The following is a 14,775-nucleotide window of genomic DNA, read 5'->3' as shown; positions in this document are numbered from 1 at the left end:
GATTCATAAGCGACAGGTTTCCATTTGTTATCATCGTTAGGGTCTTCTTGAAGTACACCATCACACATGTAGTCTGAGCTATCGCATTCAATTCTCCATCCATTTGTCATACAAGTTGTAAGTAATACAGGAGCAGATGTGATCATTTTTTTTTATATCTTCAAACGCAGCTTGACATTCACTAGTCCAATTTATACCTCGTTGTTTATGACCACCACCTTTGGTAAGATCGGTGATTGGGGCAGCAACACCAGCAAAAGAGGGCAGAAAACATTTATAGTACTGACACATACCAATAAACTTGCGAATATCTTGTACAGTTTTTGGGATAGGCCAAGATAAAATAGCTTCCACTTTTCTTTTGGACGGACTTATTCCTGCATTAGCAATAATATCATAACCAAGAAATGTTAGTTGTTTACGATTGAACTTGCATTTGTTTCGATTGACCACCAGACCAGTGTAAGAAAACATTTTAACCAAACATAGACATTAATTAAGAGCTTTCAAAGTACGATGGTTACACCATTCAGTAAATCTCGAGATCCTGTACAGTAAGCAACTTTCTTTTGAATAGTAACATACGTACTTTAAACAGTCTCAATAAAAACTCTTCTATATCTACTTTCTCTTTTGTATAAATATATCAGAAAAAATCCTTATCTGGAACCATTCTATATATTTCTGACCTTGTGTGAACACCTTCTATTATTTTCTATAATCAGAAACAGTACACACTTTACTCCGTCAAACAAAATCATTTACTTTTATTAAAATTCGTTAAGAAACATCCTTAAACGGAACCATCATAACGTAATTAAGACCCTGTATAGTAAAACAACTCTCTTTTGAAGTACCATTACATACTTAAATCAGTCTTGATAAAAGCTTCTCGTTAACTTAATAACTCCTACAATATAATCATTGATTCTTTTACGAACTCTTGATTGTTCCTTTCTCTTTCCCTTAATAACAATACGATAACAAAGGTCTAATCAAAACCTATTAATTGATTTGGTGCTCACTTTAAACTCAATCAACCCACGTCTTTTTTAAACTCTACGGAACATCCATTTTATAATACCAGCTTCGGCTAATTTCTTCATCACCATGTGCACATGCTCCTTATGAACTTTGATGTCTTTGTCTTTTGTAAAGATTAGCACATCATCAATATATACAATACAGATCTTATCTATATATTCATGTAATACGGAATTCATCATTTTCATGAACTGAGCGCCACTATTCATGAGACCAAACGGAATGACTTTCCATCGAAACTGACCATATCTTGTAGTAATAGTCGTTTTTTCGGAGTCGTTTTCGGTTAATCGTTGCTGATGAAAACCACTTTGCAAATCAATCGAACTAAAATATTGAGCACCGTGTAATTGTTCAAGATGTGATAATTTGAGTATAAAAAGGTAGAAAATAAAAGATAAAAATAACAAGTCAAGAAATGAGACTCTTTAATCCTTTATTATAAGTTGGAGAGTTTGTCATGATAAAAATAGAGGTCCTTTTTATATTCAATTATTACTTCAAGATTTTTCCTGCGCAGATCGAATTGACTATTTACCCGCAAACTGGGAAATGGTAGAATTAGATTTAGAAATCAGTTACATATGAAACATAGCTTATTGTTATATACAAGGAGCTAGTTGACCCATATCCGGCACTTCTAGAGCATTATAGTTTATCCATTCAATGACAGGGTCCTTGATTGGATTACTAAAATAAATTTATGAGAAACTAGAAGATTCGGCAGCTACTCGACCAATCCAGGAATGATTATGAAATCTGATCTCAGTTTGACATATGAGGTAGCTGGTACTGTGTCGTACCAATAGGAATGTATTCGCAATATGGTACTTATAATACATAGGTTATATGTATTATAATTGAGTGACAAGATAAGAGTAATTATATTCGTGGAATTAGGCGTCAAATACGACACAAGACATTCTGTGGTGACCTAGCAAGGCTATAGCCATATTAGAAGCTAACAAAGGTTTATCCCTGCTGATACCATTTGTAATATAAGCTTAACAATAAATGTCATAGTAAGAACTATAAGGATATTACATCACAAGTCTAATTTAGTACGTCTGAGAAATACTTAAAATCTAGTTTAAAGCAAAGAGAGTTAAGAAGACTTAACATTTATTAGGACTAAATTAGTGACTATGTAATAATCGTATAAATTTTTGGTTAATCAATGATAACTTCAAGATAGCACTAGAGATATGAACACAGCAGACAGTCTTTTATATAAATACTCGTACATTTCATTTATTAATAAAGGACAATCTTATAAACAGTCTCAAACTACTTCTATAGTCTATTTATAATTTAAAACCTTACCTTAAAACACAACACATTCATCAATTCGAGGTACAGGTATTCTTTGTGATATGGTAGCCTTGTGGACAGAGCGGAAATCACAGACCATACGAAGTTTCGGAGGTTGACCTTCAACAGCAGCTGGGCTTTTAACAAATAGAACAGGTGTACCGTATTGTGAAGAAGTTGGTTCTAATAATCCTTGTTTAAGCAGCGTATCCAATTGACGTTTCAATTCCCGAAGTTCCAGAGGACTCATCTTGTATGGGGGTTTTGCATCAATTTTTACATTGGGATCCAATACAATCATGTCTTCAACAGAATCACGCATGGGCGGGAGACTATCAATGACACCTTTAAAAACAGTTGGGTACGCCGCAGCCGATTCATCGATCCATTCTTGATTCGTAATTTCTTCAGCCGATCGTTGTACGGGACCAGAAGTAGGAGTATCGACCATAACCAAAAGATCATTCTGATCATCTAATACTGAAAGGTCTATCAAATAGCATTCATCAATTTTACCTTTTTTGAATAATCTGTCTAATTGTTTAGCAGTAATAACGAAATCCATATCAAGAGGTTTAGAATTATTATTGGTTATATCGGGGATCAGTTCTACTTTATCTACTGGCTGAATCATATGCAATTGCAGTGGATCTATTACAGTAACTTGATTAGGGTTGTTACCTATCCGGATTTTCCATTGTCCAGAGAACCAATCGGGGATAGTCTGTAATTGAGATAACCATGAACGACCCAAAATAACATCGAACTTTGTGCCAAATAGATAAGCTTCAATTCGATCCGTATATCCACCTAAAGCAATCGAGAATGACGCAATTGAATCAATGGCTGTTTGTTGGCCATTTGCTGTTTCTACGACTTGACCTTGTAGTGTTGGTTTGACTTTCGATACATAAGGCAACAATCTAGGATGAATATAGTTGGCACTTGCACCTGAATCAATAAGAACAACACAGGGGTGACCATTCACAAGAATTCTATATAGCGGCAATTTGTTCTGGATGTTTTCAGCATGGAGCAAAAAGTCGATATCTTTTTGTATAATTGCTTGATTGACATTCAATGGTTTGACAAAAGAGGCAGAGGACGGTAACACAGAATACAATAATAATGCATCATTCGAACACTGGGCAGAAGTAGAATCTTTATTACTTTGACTATTTAAATTATTACTAGATTGAGGATTCCCTTGCATTGGAGCAGAACCTTGTTGGTAATTCTGGTCTTGAGAGGGATAGTAATTGTTTTGGGGATAGTAACCATCGTTTTCGTAATAATGATCATGATAGATTCATTCATATAATGCAGTTCGGCATTACCTCGTCTACAGTTGTACTGCAGATGGCCCACCATACCACAATTGTAGCATGATCTGCTTTCACCACCATTCATACCACCACGAAAGCCACCACGAAAGCCACCACGGAAACCACCACGAGAAGGACCAAAAGAACCACGAGAAGGACCAAAAGAGCCACCACGAGATGAACCAAAAGAACCACCACGAGAACCACGAAAGCCACCACGGTAAGAGCCACGAAAACCACCACGACCACCATTGTTATTGACATAATTCAATACCTCTCGAGCAATTGTCACAGAAAGATCCATTGGCTCGGGCATCGACGGATCAGAGGCAAATGATGGAATGGATGGTAAACTTCCATGTTCATTCCGAGCCGATTCGAAAGTATACGCCGCTTGAATTGCTTCATCCATTGAGGGGCATTGGTCACCACGGTAAAGGCTACGTAATTGAATCCGGGCATCTTTACTTTTTAATCCACGGATAAACTTGGCAACCGCTTCATCATCAGTCATTCTAGGAATTCCTAGTTTCAGATTCATAAAATCTTGAATGTAATTGGAGATATTTGTTCGCTGTTGTAATTCTTCCATTTTATCTCGAAAAATCTGCGCTGAGTTAAGAGGTTTGAAACAAACCAGAATACGGGATTTCAGGGTCGACCAATTAGTAGGAGCGGACTCCGAGGCTTCCAGATTTCTAAACCAAACGGATGCCATCTCAGAAAGCAAAGTTTTAGCAAATTTGAATGTTTGAGTACCATTCCAGTCCTTGTAATCTTGATAGTCCTCGATAGATCGAATCCAGTTATCAATTACAAACGGATCTCTAGTACCATTGTACTTGGTTGGTTTATTAATTAGATCCAAGTCTTGATCATTGCTATTGTTGTTGTTAGTTTGGACTAAATTGACTATTTCCTTTAAAGCCGCAGTCAAATTGTTCATATCGATATTGTTGCTGTTATTATTCATTTCCATATCGTTCATGTTGTTGTCGTTGTTACTTGAAATATTAGAGTTAAATTTTTCGATCAGTGTTCTTGCTAATGTATTCCAATGTAATTCTCTTGCGATAGTTGATTTAAGTCTTTCTCCGGGTAAGATGTCTTCCTTGTGAGTAATTCTTAATTTGTTATAACCAGCACGTTTGTCAATATCTAATCCTGATTCAATCCGTTCTTCGATTTCAAATTGATTTAAAAATTTCTGTCTATCCATAAATCCTGTATACAAAGGTATACAATAAAATAAAAATAAAAAGAATCTGGTGCTACCAAATGTCGGGTCTGATATAAGTGTTAAGCTTAGTTATAGATATTTAAGTAGAGTAGTAAAAGAGTTATCGTTTTATTGAATGATTGATCTGACATATTTATAAGTATCTAAAAGCAGTCACGACAAAATTAATTTTTTTTTTTTTTTTTATCTCAGAGTGATTTTAATAGATGTGCTTATGTAAAGTTAAGTATAGTAAATAAAAGATGATCTAAATTGAAGTTGTACAGAGCCTAGTACAAAATTATATTTGACATATACATAAGGAATGATAATGACCAAATTGATAAAAATAAATAAATTCCCAATTCGTCAAATTTAATTCTTTTACAAAAAGGGACAAAAAATAAAAAATGAAATTAGGTAAAATTCGAAAAGCCGGTGGACCCCTTTTTTGGGTGTGAACGGATTTTTTTAAATTGAACAAAAAAATAATTTCATCGATCAGGTGATGCCGTGACGGTTCTTCACTTTCAAATTTACTAAAAGACCTAACGTGATTTTATTAATAAAAAAAACGGAATATTCCTTTTCGCTTATCTTTATTTTTTTTTTAAAGTACCTATTTACCATGAACCCAATTGACGAAACTTTTTTCGATATAATGCAAGAGCAACTTTGGATGGGAAATGGTGCTGACCGTTTTGAAGACGAAGATCAATACTTCGATGCCGTGATGGAAGAAATCATTAGAATTGACGAAGAGTTCGATTTAGAAGAGGAAATGCTTGAACAAGAGGTTGCCATTGCCGAGGAGAACATTATTGCCGACTATGCTCATCTTGAAGGCAACTATGACGTTTATTCCTTGTTCCAACTTTGGGTTAGAGAAACAATTTTGCATGCAACCACTTTAATCAACTATGACATCTTTTATTACATCTTCATAAGCAACCCTGGGATGATGACCCGAGAATCGCACAGAAGGGTTGCTAGAACCGAGCGTATGGACACGTACGAAACATACTGGACGATAAAACATCCCAACTTGAACGACGATCGTAACAGCCGCCATAGCTATAGAGCTCATTATCGAGTCAACAAGTCGACCTTCGAGTGGCTCGTCAATCGTTTGAGTAGATGTGCTGCTTATCTTGGGTCAATTCTGCGAGGTGGTTACTCTGTAGAAGTGCAAGTTGCGTGTCTGCTTTGGAGATTTCCTAACACGCATTTTGGTTATCGAATTGCCGAAACTCATCTTGGAGTAACTGCCGGATCATTCAATAACTTCACTAACCGATTTATTGATGCCATGTTGGAGATTACTCCCGAACTTATAACATGGCCCATCGAAGATAGACAGAGAGCTTTGAACAATGCTCGTGAGTTTGCAGAACTTGGTGAACCTGGTGCCACGAAGCTTTCCGGTGTACTCGGTGCAATTAATGGCAAGCTGGTTGTGATCCAAAAACCAGCAATAAATGGAACCACTTATGTCGATAGAAAGAGTCATGCATCCATGAATTTGATGGCAATTTGTGATGCCCGTACTCGGTTTATGTACGTAAAAACTGGGCATTCCGGTAAGTTCATGTGGAAGGATAAAAAAATGATACAGCAGCTTACCGTTGATATAGCGCTAGTACGGATTTAGATTTAAAAAGGGACAATTATTATTATATAACAATTGTGATAGTGAGCACCAGACTTTTAGTTGTCAACTTAGTTTTATTATTTATTAAGAGTATTTCTGTAGTGATCTTAGACGATAAAATATATGGATAAGACAATAAAATGCAAATCGATAATAATACAGTGAGAGATGAGAAGAGAATATAGTTCTTAGATGTCAAAGATAAAAGAGTTTACGACGGGTTTATGTAAGAAGATGATGTGATTGTATAATTTACAATAGACAACAAACAGCAACAAAAAGCGGAGGAAATACTACTAGTATCAATTACAAGATAAATCCCAAATTTAGGTGAAGACAAAACTAAAAGAATATTTATTGAGAAATGAAAAAAAGGAAGCGTATTTATAGGAAAGATCCTATCCTGTGTAACAACAAGCCACATTATTATTGGCTGCAACACCGTTGGTTATTATATTAAGGCAGAAACCATGATGCCAGGGTATTCACAAGCAGCGTGATTTATCACAAAATTTTGTTGGATGCGGCCAGATGGTGTCCTGCAAACACTTATATTTTGGGAGGTAAGTTCATTAATTATTTTAAGGTATACAAAGCATTAACGATGAGACCTAGATTCGGCTTACCCTTTGCTGCCAAATCTCATTGTTCCATTCCATGGCCGACGTGAAAGCACTGCGGAAGAAAAAATTTTCAATGCAACCTTTTCTAGTTCTCGAATTAAAATTGAACATGCATTTGGTGGGCTCACGTCCAGGTGGAGATTCCTTTGGAAGCACTTGTATATGCTCAGCGTTGATAGAATGGCTAAAACCATCATATCTTGCTGTGGTTTGCACAACGTTTGTGTAAACCAAAATGATATCGAAGAGGCAATTTTGGATGGAAACTTGGATTTTGAGGGATTTGTTGAGGCAGACCGTAGAAACCAATTCGAAAATGAAGTGAACTTCGAACCTCCGCTTCCTTTCCTCGGTACCGATGCTACCATTGATGCTGCAGGTATGCGCCGTATTAAGGCAATGTCTATCTTAAGAAGAAACAACATCATGAGGGGAACAGATAGACTTGCTTAGTTTTCAAAAGGTTTTATTATATTAAATATATTTTTTATTTAATTATTGTTGTCAGTAGAAGATGAACCAAGATTGGTATCACTATCGCCTCTTCGAATTGCTGCAAATCTATTCATAATAGTCTCCATATCAGAGATACGTTTACGTCTATCCTCTTCCAAATCGGCCTCTCGTCTACTTCTTGATTCTTCTAGCAGTCGATATCTCTCTCTGGACTCTTGTCGTCTTCTTGTTTGCATATCTTCCAATGCAGTCTGTCGATTACGACTGACCCTTTGCAACATAGAGTGCATCTGCTTTCAGGTGGTACCTAAAAAAAATTTTAAGCAGAGACAAATTTTTAGATGGGTAAAACACATTTTCTTTATAATTAACGAGGCTTTTTCAAACCAAACCTCCGTTTCGGTAAAAATTTGACCTTCGCTGCGCTGCGGTAAATTTTTGACCTACACTATGGTTCGGTACGCTGCGCTTTGAAAAAGCCTCGTGCTGCCGCAGGCCTGTTTTTGAAATAACAAACTTAACATATATTAATTAACCATGAAGCCCATGCACCATTATAACTTAAGCTACACTGCCTATTATTAGTTTGATACTGGAGAAAACTTTGATGTTTCTCAATATATGTATAAATATCTGGAAAAAGACGATATCCCTATACCCAGGCAGGAAAGTTGATCTACCCAAAAAGTATTAATTGTTTATTTATCTGATTAGCTATTCTATGCGCAGTGTTTTTGTTTCATAATGAAAGACTTGATAATCCAAAATATTAATTTCAAAGGCGACCCCTTCATCGACCTAAAACAATTAATTTTCCAGTTGTTCTCGAATAATGACATACTGTTTCTCTAAACTCGATAATATAATGCTTCATATTATTGGTTGTTATACTGGGCCGGAGGGTAACCTCCACCCTGAAAACCCCATAGTAACAATTTTATTTGCAATGATTTTTTCCGTAAAGGTCACTTTTTATATTATGACTTTCTCCAAACAATCAGTTTTTATATATGATCTTTTTTTTTAGTCTAATGTTTAATACTATGGGTCGTATTCTTGGGAGGAGTGGTTTTCCCATCCTCTATTGTATCTCGGCTCAGAAATATTACGCCATAAAAAAAATCATGCTTTAACAACACAGCGCTGTAAAAAAAAAAGGAATATTGTTTTTCAGAAGGTAACAATTTAATGCTAAATAATATTGGCCATATTCTTGGGGGGAGGGGTTCCCCCTCCCCCCAAACCCCCCACCCCTCTTGCGGGGGAAACCCCCGCACCCCCTCAAAAAAATCGTAACTCTGTGACTGTTTTTTACAATTCCTAATTCCTATTATTTTTATATATTAATATCCCATCTGAAAGGTTAGGATTGTTTTTTATGTTGATTAGAATGAGAATCTACATATATTAAATTAAAAAACATAACAGATTCTGGATTCAACATTTTTTTTTTAGGTGGGGGCGGGGAAAAAATGTCACAACCTGTACAAAAAGGTTTTAGAGCCAATAATAACCTGCCGCTAATATTATTAGCCGTGGTCGGATTTTGAAATAACCCACTGTTTGTGCTCACGATTTAAAAAACCGCGCACAGACTATATAATCGTTAGCAATGGCTTGAAATAACTTCAACCTTTTTTGTGTACTTAGTAGAACTACTTGAATTTTAAAATATACATTAAAACAAATATTCTTAAGATGCGTGACCCTTTTTAAAAATAATTTATCTATTGAAAGGTTCGAAATATTGATCTGAAGTTGTTAAGAGACGGCCTATGAAATCACAGCCGGAGGCTCAATGTCATCAACCCTGAATAAGGGTAAAAAAGTTTAAACCTTTTTTATGTAATAAGTGGAATTACTTGTAATTTAGAATATATATTATAAAGTATATTCTTAAGATGCGTGACCCTTTTTAAAATTAGTATATCTATTGAAAGGCTTGAAATATTGATTTGAAGTTGTTTAGAGACAGCCTATGAAATCGCAGCCGGAGGCTCAATATCATCAACCTTGAAAAAGGGTAAAAAAGTTTAAACCTTTTTTATGTAATAAGTGGAATTACTTGTAATTTAGAATATATATATTAAAGTATACTCTTAAGATGCGTGACTCTTTTTAAAAATAATTTATGTATTGAAAGGCTTGAAATATTGATCTGAAGCTGTTTAGAGCCGGCCTATGAAATCGCAGCCGGAGGCCCAATATTACTTCCACTGAAAAATTTTCTTCAAAAAAAAAAAAAAAATCCCCCCCCCCACATAAAAAAAATCTGGCTATGAATAAATTTCCTTTTATATTACTTGTACTAGTCGGAGATGAATGCTCAAAAATGTCACAAAACACGTTAGGAACTACTGAAAAGCAGATGCACTCTACTGTCAAGGTCACGAATTCTTTGCTCCCTTTCTTCCCGTTGTACCGCTGCCATTCGATCCATCATCTCTACACCGAGTTGGCGGGCATCTGCCATATGCTCCTCTGACAACTGACGAGCAGCCTCGATGGGATCAAAAGTTGACGAAGACTGCTCAACAGAAGTTCGATTATTTCTCGAAGTGCGGGTTGATCTTGATGGAGGTGGTGCGGATGTAGGTGAAGGTGGAGGTGGTGCGGATGTAGGTGGAGGTGGAGGTGGTGCGGATGTTTGTTGAGGTGGAGGTGGTGCGGATGTTTGTTGAGGTGGAGGTGCGGATGTTTGATGAGGTGGAGGTGATGCGGATGAATATGGAGGTGGAGGTGGTGCGGATGTCGATGCTGGTGATACTGCGGATGCTGATGTTGGTGTTGGTGTTGGTTGTTCGGTTGCTGGTGTTGAGGCTGGTGGTGGTGCGGATGTAGGTGGAGGTGGTGGTGCGGATGCAGGTGCTGTTGATGATGATGGTACTGAAGATCCTTCAGTGGGGTATCGATCGGCCAAAGCTTTTTGGATCACAAGTTGATCGACTTCCGTAGGTGTCAAGTACGTAGTTTCGGGACCATCGGATCCAATGGCATCCATTAAATCAACGTCGTTTGATCTTCTATATGATCGAATGCCATTCTCCTCCATGTTGACGCTTTCGTAAATTACCTCAGGTTGGATGCTAGGATCATCCTGAGTGATCTTCGCAATTTCTTCATAGTACGGTATGTCTGGGACAGTTCCACCAACTCCTGTTTCTCTTGCTGCATTTCTGGCTCTGGTGAATCTGGCTTTCATGTCTTTCCACTTGCGTTGCATACTGAGATGCGTGACATTTGCTATAAAAGCCCTGACTGCGTCGGTGTTTGCATATTCAGCCATCTTTTCTTTCAAGAGAGCTGCCGAATGAACCCAGATAAACTGTTTCAAGGCAGTATCTCCTCTTCTCAACAAGTGATTGTAGGTGCCTGCCATGATCTCAAGAAGGATACAAATTGCAACCTCAGGCCATACGTTGTATGGACGTGAAGGCCCATTGTCATCTTCGACATTAGCGTTGTTGTTCTCAGCTTGGGCATTGCTGTTGTTGACAGGAGTGGTGTTGTGCTGAACAGTAGGTTCAACAAACACAAAGGTGCCAGCGTGTCTGCCACGTCCGCGTCTACCTCCACGTCCATTTCCACAACCACGTCCGCGACCACGTACGTTGTTGGGTGTGTTGTTATTTGCTTCAGTGTTGCTCATAGTAAGGTAAGTGATAAAAAGTAGTAATAAAGTAAAAGGGAGGAAAAAAATAAAAATAAAAAAATGTGGATTTAAAAACTTTTGTTATTTTATCATTTCCTTTTCAAGCGAATAATTTTGAATGTACCTTGACTTTGATCAGATTTTTATTTCCACCGATATATGTATGTGTGTTATCTTGCCCATTTTTAGATCGCTTTTTCAAGCACTTCTTTTACTATTTTTGTAGAAAAACTGGGCAATTTATTTTCGGTTTCCGATCTTGAGAGCACCTATTAGGATCGATTTGATCCTAAATTGAAAAATAGAAGCTCAAAAAGGAAGTGATAAAATGACAAAATGAAATAAAAATCATGCAAAGGGAATTTTTATTTCGAATTTATTTTATCCTCTTTCATTTTTCTATCTTCTTTGATACAACTTACTTTATAATGAACAATTTTTCGACTACTGTTACGAATATAACCAACGAAATGGAAAGCAACAGCAATAACAGCAGTAATAACCAAATTAACAACAACACCACCAGAGATAGTCATACCATCGACGACAATATTGCTATGAATGAGTCCAGAAGCGTTACCTCCTCTAGAGGTACAGGTGGTAGTAGAGGTACCAGAGCTAGGGGTAATAGAGGTAGAGGAGGAAGATCTAGAGGACCTAGTACAGCCACAGGAGCAAACAACTGGGTCTCTGTCAACTTCGATGGACAATGTTACACCACCTTTTTCTTCTTCTGCTGGTCCTTTTTGACCTCAGATGTCTTATTTTTTTTTGACTGCTTTTTGGTCCTTTTCCTATAAAAAGGACGATAAAATTATTTAATAAAATCTTTAGTTTGTTCTTTACTATAACCTGATTTAGTCTTATTCATATAAGCCTGGTTTCATTATAAATATATATAACTACTATAATTGTACGAAAGCCCTTCTTATAAATCAGCACTGAATAGTCTTAACAGTTGTATTTTACTATACTCCTTCGAAGACACAGATAACTGATTCGTCTTAGCATTTCCCTCTTATATCTTTATATCTTATTTTATCTTAGTTGACAACTTATAGTCTGGTGCTCACTTTTTAAGAACTTTTATCTTAATCTCTACTCTTTTTCTTTATTTCACGTTACCGCTTTTACACTTAAACAAGCCAGTAACAACAAACAGCTATTGAAAGTCAGGTACCAGCTAACACTAATATAATTGAACAACGAGCTAGTGATCCCGTTAATCAAGTATCTACAAATGTTCCCATTTCCCAGCCACCTGTCAATACGTTAGACAATGCAATTGTCGAAGAGCCAAGTGAAGGTGGAACTACAAGTCGCAGTTATTTGGTATGGCCAAAGAAGGCCAAGGATATCTTGCCGGAAATTACCACGGAGACGCACCTTGTTCTGGTTGAAAAAAGTGATACGAACATGAAGAAACGTATTTGGAAGTATTCTACAATTTTGATGAAAAAGAAACTATTGGAGAGTAACCCCACCGATGCCGAAAAACGTTTTGCAGAGAAAGTTACATCAGAGCAGATGCAAACACAATGGGCTGGAATGAGAAGAAGATATACAACACGACGTGACGAGACTCGTGTTACTGGAAATGGGGGTGAATCACCTAAAGATGAAGAGTACTATGCTGCTGTGGGTGCCATTACAAGAGATGATCCGAGTATCAATCCTCAGATCTTGTTCGAAACAGTTAACATGGAGGAGAGTGATATTCACATATATGATATTGATCAAGATGATGAGCTTCAATGAGTAGTGGAATCAAATCAATCTGCAGTTAAAACTGGTCGCCAAATTAGAAACAATGGTGTACAAAATCTTCTAGATTTAGGTAGAATTTTGTATATGGATGACACAGACGTTAAAAGAGAGGTGATCAACAAAGCCAGACGAGAACGCTACCCAAGCGCATCTCTTAAAACTCCTCTTCTCCGGTTAGCATGAGAAAGCTCTTTCTTCGTCGAAGATATTACCAACGAGCATAGCCATTCATCTGATTCAGATGCAGAGCCAAGCAACACTCCTCCCCCTTTATCATCTCCAATCACATCTGATGCTAGTATTCGTACGTCTGCCAATTCCAATCCTGTCACGCCAAACCCGTCATTATCTAACCCTTCCACATCCAATCGTCCCTCCCCCATCGTTCCTCATCCAATCGTTTCTCCCCCAATCGTTCCTCATCCAATCGTTTCTCCTCCAATCGTTTCTCCTCCAATCGTTTCTCCTCCAATCGTTCCTCATCCAATCGTTCTAACCCTCGCGCCACTTCCATTCATTCTGACTCAAGCAACAACGCCCCTTCTTTGACCAGAAATAATGTTGCCAATAATTCTACCTTTGATCCAATTGAAAGAATTCAACAAATTGCCAGTAATGCTCAGTCTTCGAATTGTGAATTTATGCAAACAATAATGACATTGGGAGTCCAAGAGCGTGAACAAAGACAAATCGATCATGATGCTTTTTTGACGAGACTAGAAGAGAGTAGAAGAGGTACCATGAATGAAATGGCTGAAAGAAGACGAGAGTTGATGCGCGAGAGACATGCCTTGTATGAAGAGTCGGCTGAAAAAAGAATAAAGCATTTGGAAGAAACTTTTGAAAAGTATCACATGTTAACAGATATTCGTTCTAACAACGAAAACAATTAGATTTTTTTTTCTTTTCATAATAAAACCATTCTCGTAAAATATTTTTCTTGACTGAGCATCTACAGTTGACAAATGTTATCTGGCTTCCTAACTAAAACTTGCCACAAAATAATACGATGAATTGTATGTTTTAATATGATAATAAATAAGAAAGAAAAAAAAACCGTGCATAAATAAAGGCTAATTATACGCGCACCATACTTTTTGCTTGAAAAAAAAATTTCGCGCACCATACTTTTCTGTGCCGGTCAAATAATAAATTCCGGGTCGGACCAAAAATGATTTTTGCACATTGGACTTTTTCTTGCGCACCATGCTTTTTTCGCTGGCGCACCATACATTTTTTCGCTGGCGCACCATGCTTTTTTCGCTGGCGCACCATACTTTTTTTCGCTGGCGCACCATACATTTTTTCGCTGGCGCACCATAGTTTTTTTCGCTGGCGCACCATAGTTTTTTTCGCTGGCGCACCATAGTTTTTCGCTGGCGCACCATACTTTTTTTTCGCTGGCGGAATATATTTTTTTTCGCTGGCGCACCATACTTTGTGATGAAGAGAATCAATGTGGTTTTGAGTGTCAGCTCATGCTTTTAGTCTAAATTTTATTTTGTTTTTGGGTTTTGATTATTATGAGATAAAATATAAAGTTTGGGAGAATGTTAAGGATTGGGGAAGCAAATTATAAAATTATCCTGTCTAGTTGTTTTGAAAGTAGTGAGACACGTCGTTGACACAAATGTCTCGGTGCGCGTCGAATACTTTTTGGTGTGAAAAGTTTAATGTTGGCCATTTTTTGACTTTGCAAGCTTTCTTCGTTTTGTTATCGATTTGAG

General features: G+C 37.1%; 1 protein-coding gene across 1 annotated transcript; it reads right to left on the bottom strand.

Annotated features, from left to right (window-relative positions):
* Positions 1-10,396: 10,396 nt before the first annotated feature.
* On the bottom strand, positions 10,397-11,320 carry EV154DRAFT_489192 (uncharacterized protein; the record flags this gene model as incomplete). The annotated part of the gene is made up of 1 exon (XM_051599272.1): positions 10,397-11,320. A coding segment is annotated over exon 1 (882 nt), but the record flags the coding sequence as incomplete, so codon positions are not given.
* Positions 11,321-14,775: the final 3,455 nt, after the last annotated feature.

Source organism: Mucor mucedo (assembly GCF_025094135.1).
Source record: "Mucor mucedo strain NRRL 3635 chromosome Unknown EV154scaffold_1, whole genome shotgun sequence".
NCBI classification, from domain to species: Eukaryota; Fungi; Mucoromycota; class Mucoromycetes; order Mucorales; family Mucoraceae; genus Mucor; species Mucor mucedo.
This window is presented reverse-complemented; position numbering and strand designations above follow the sequence as displayed.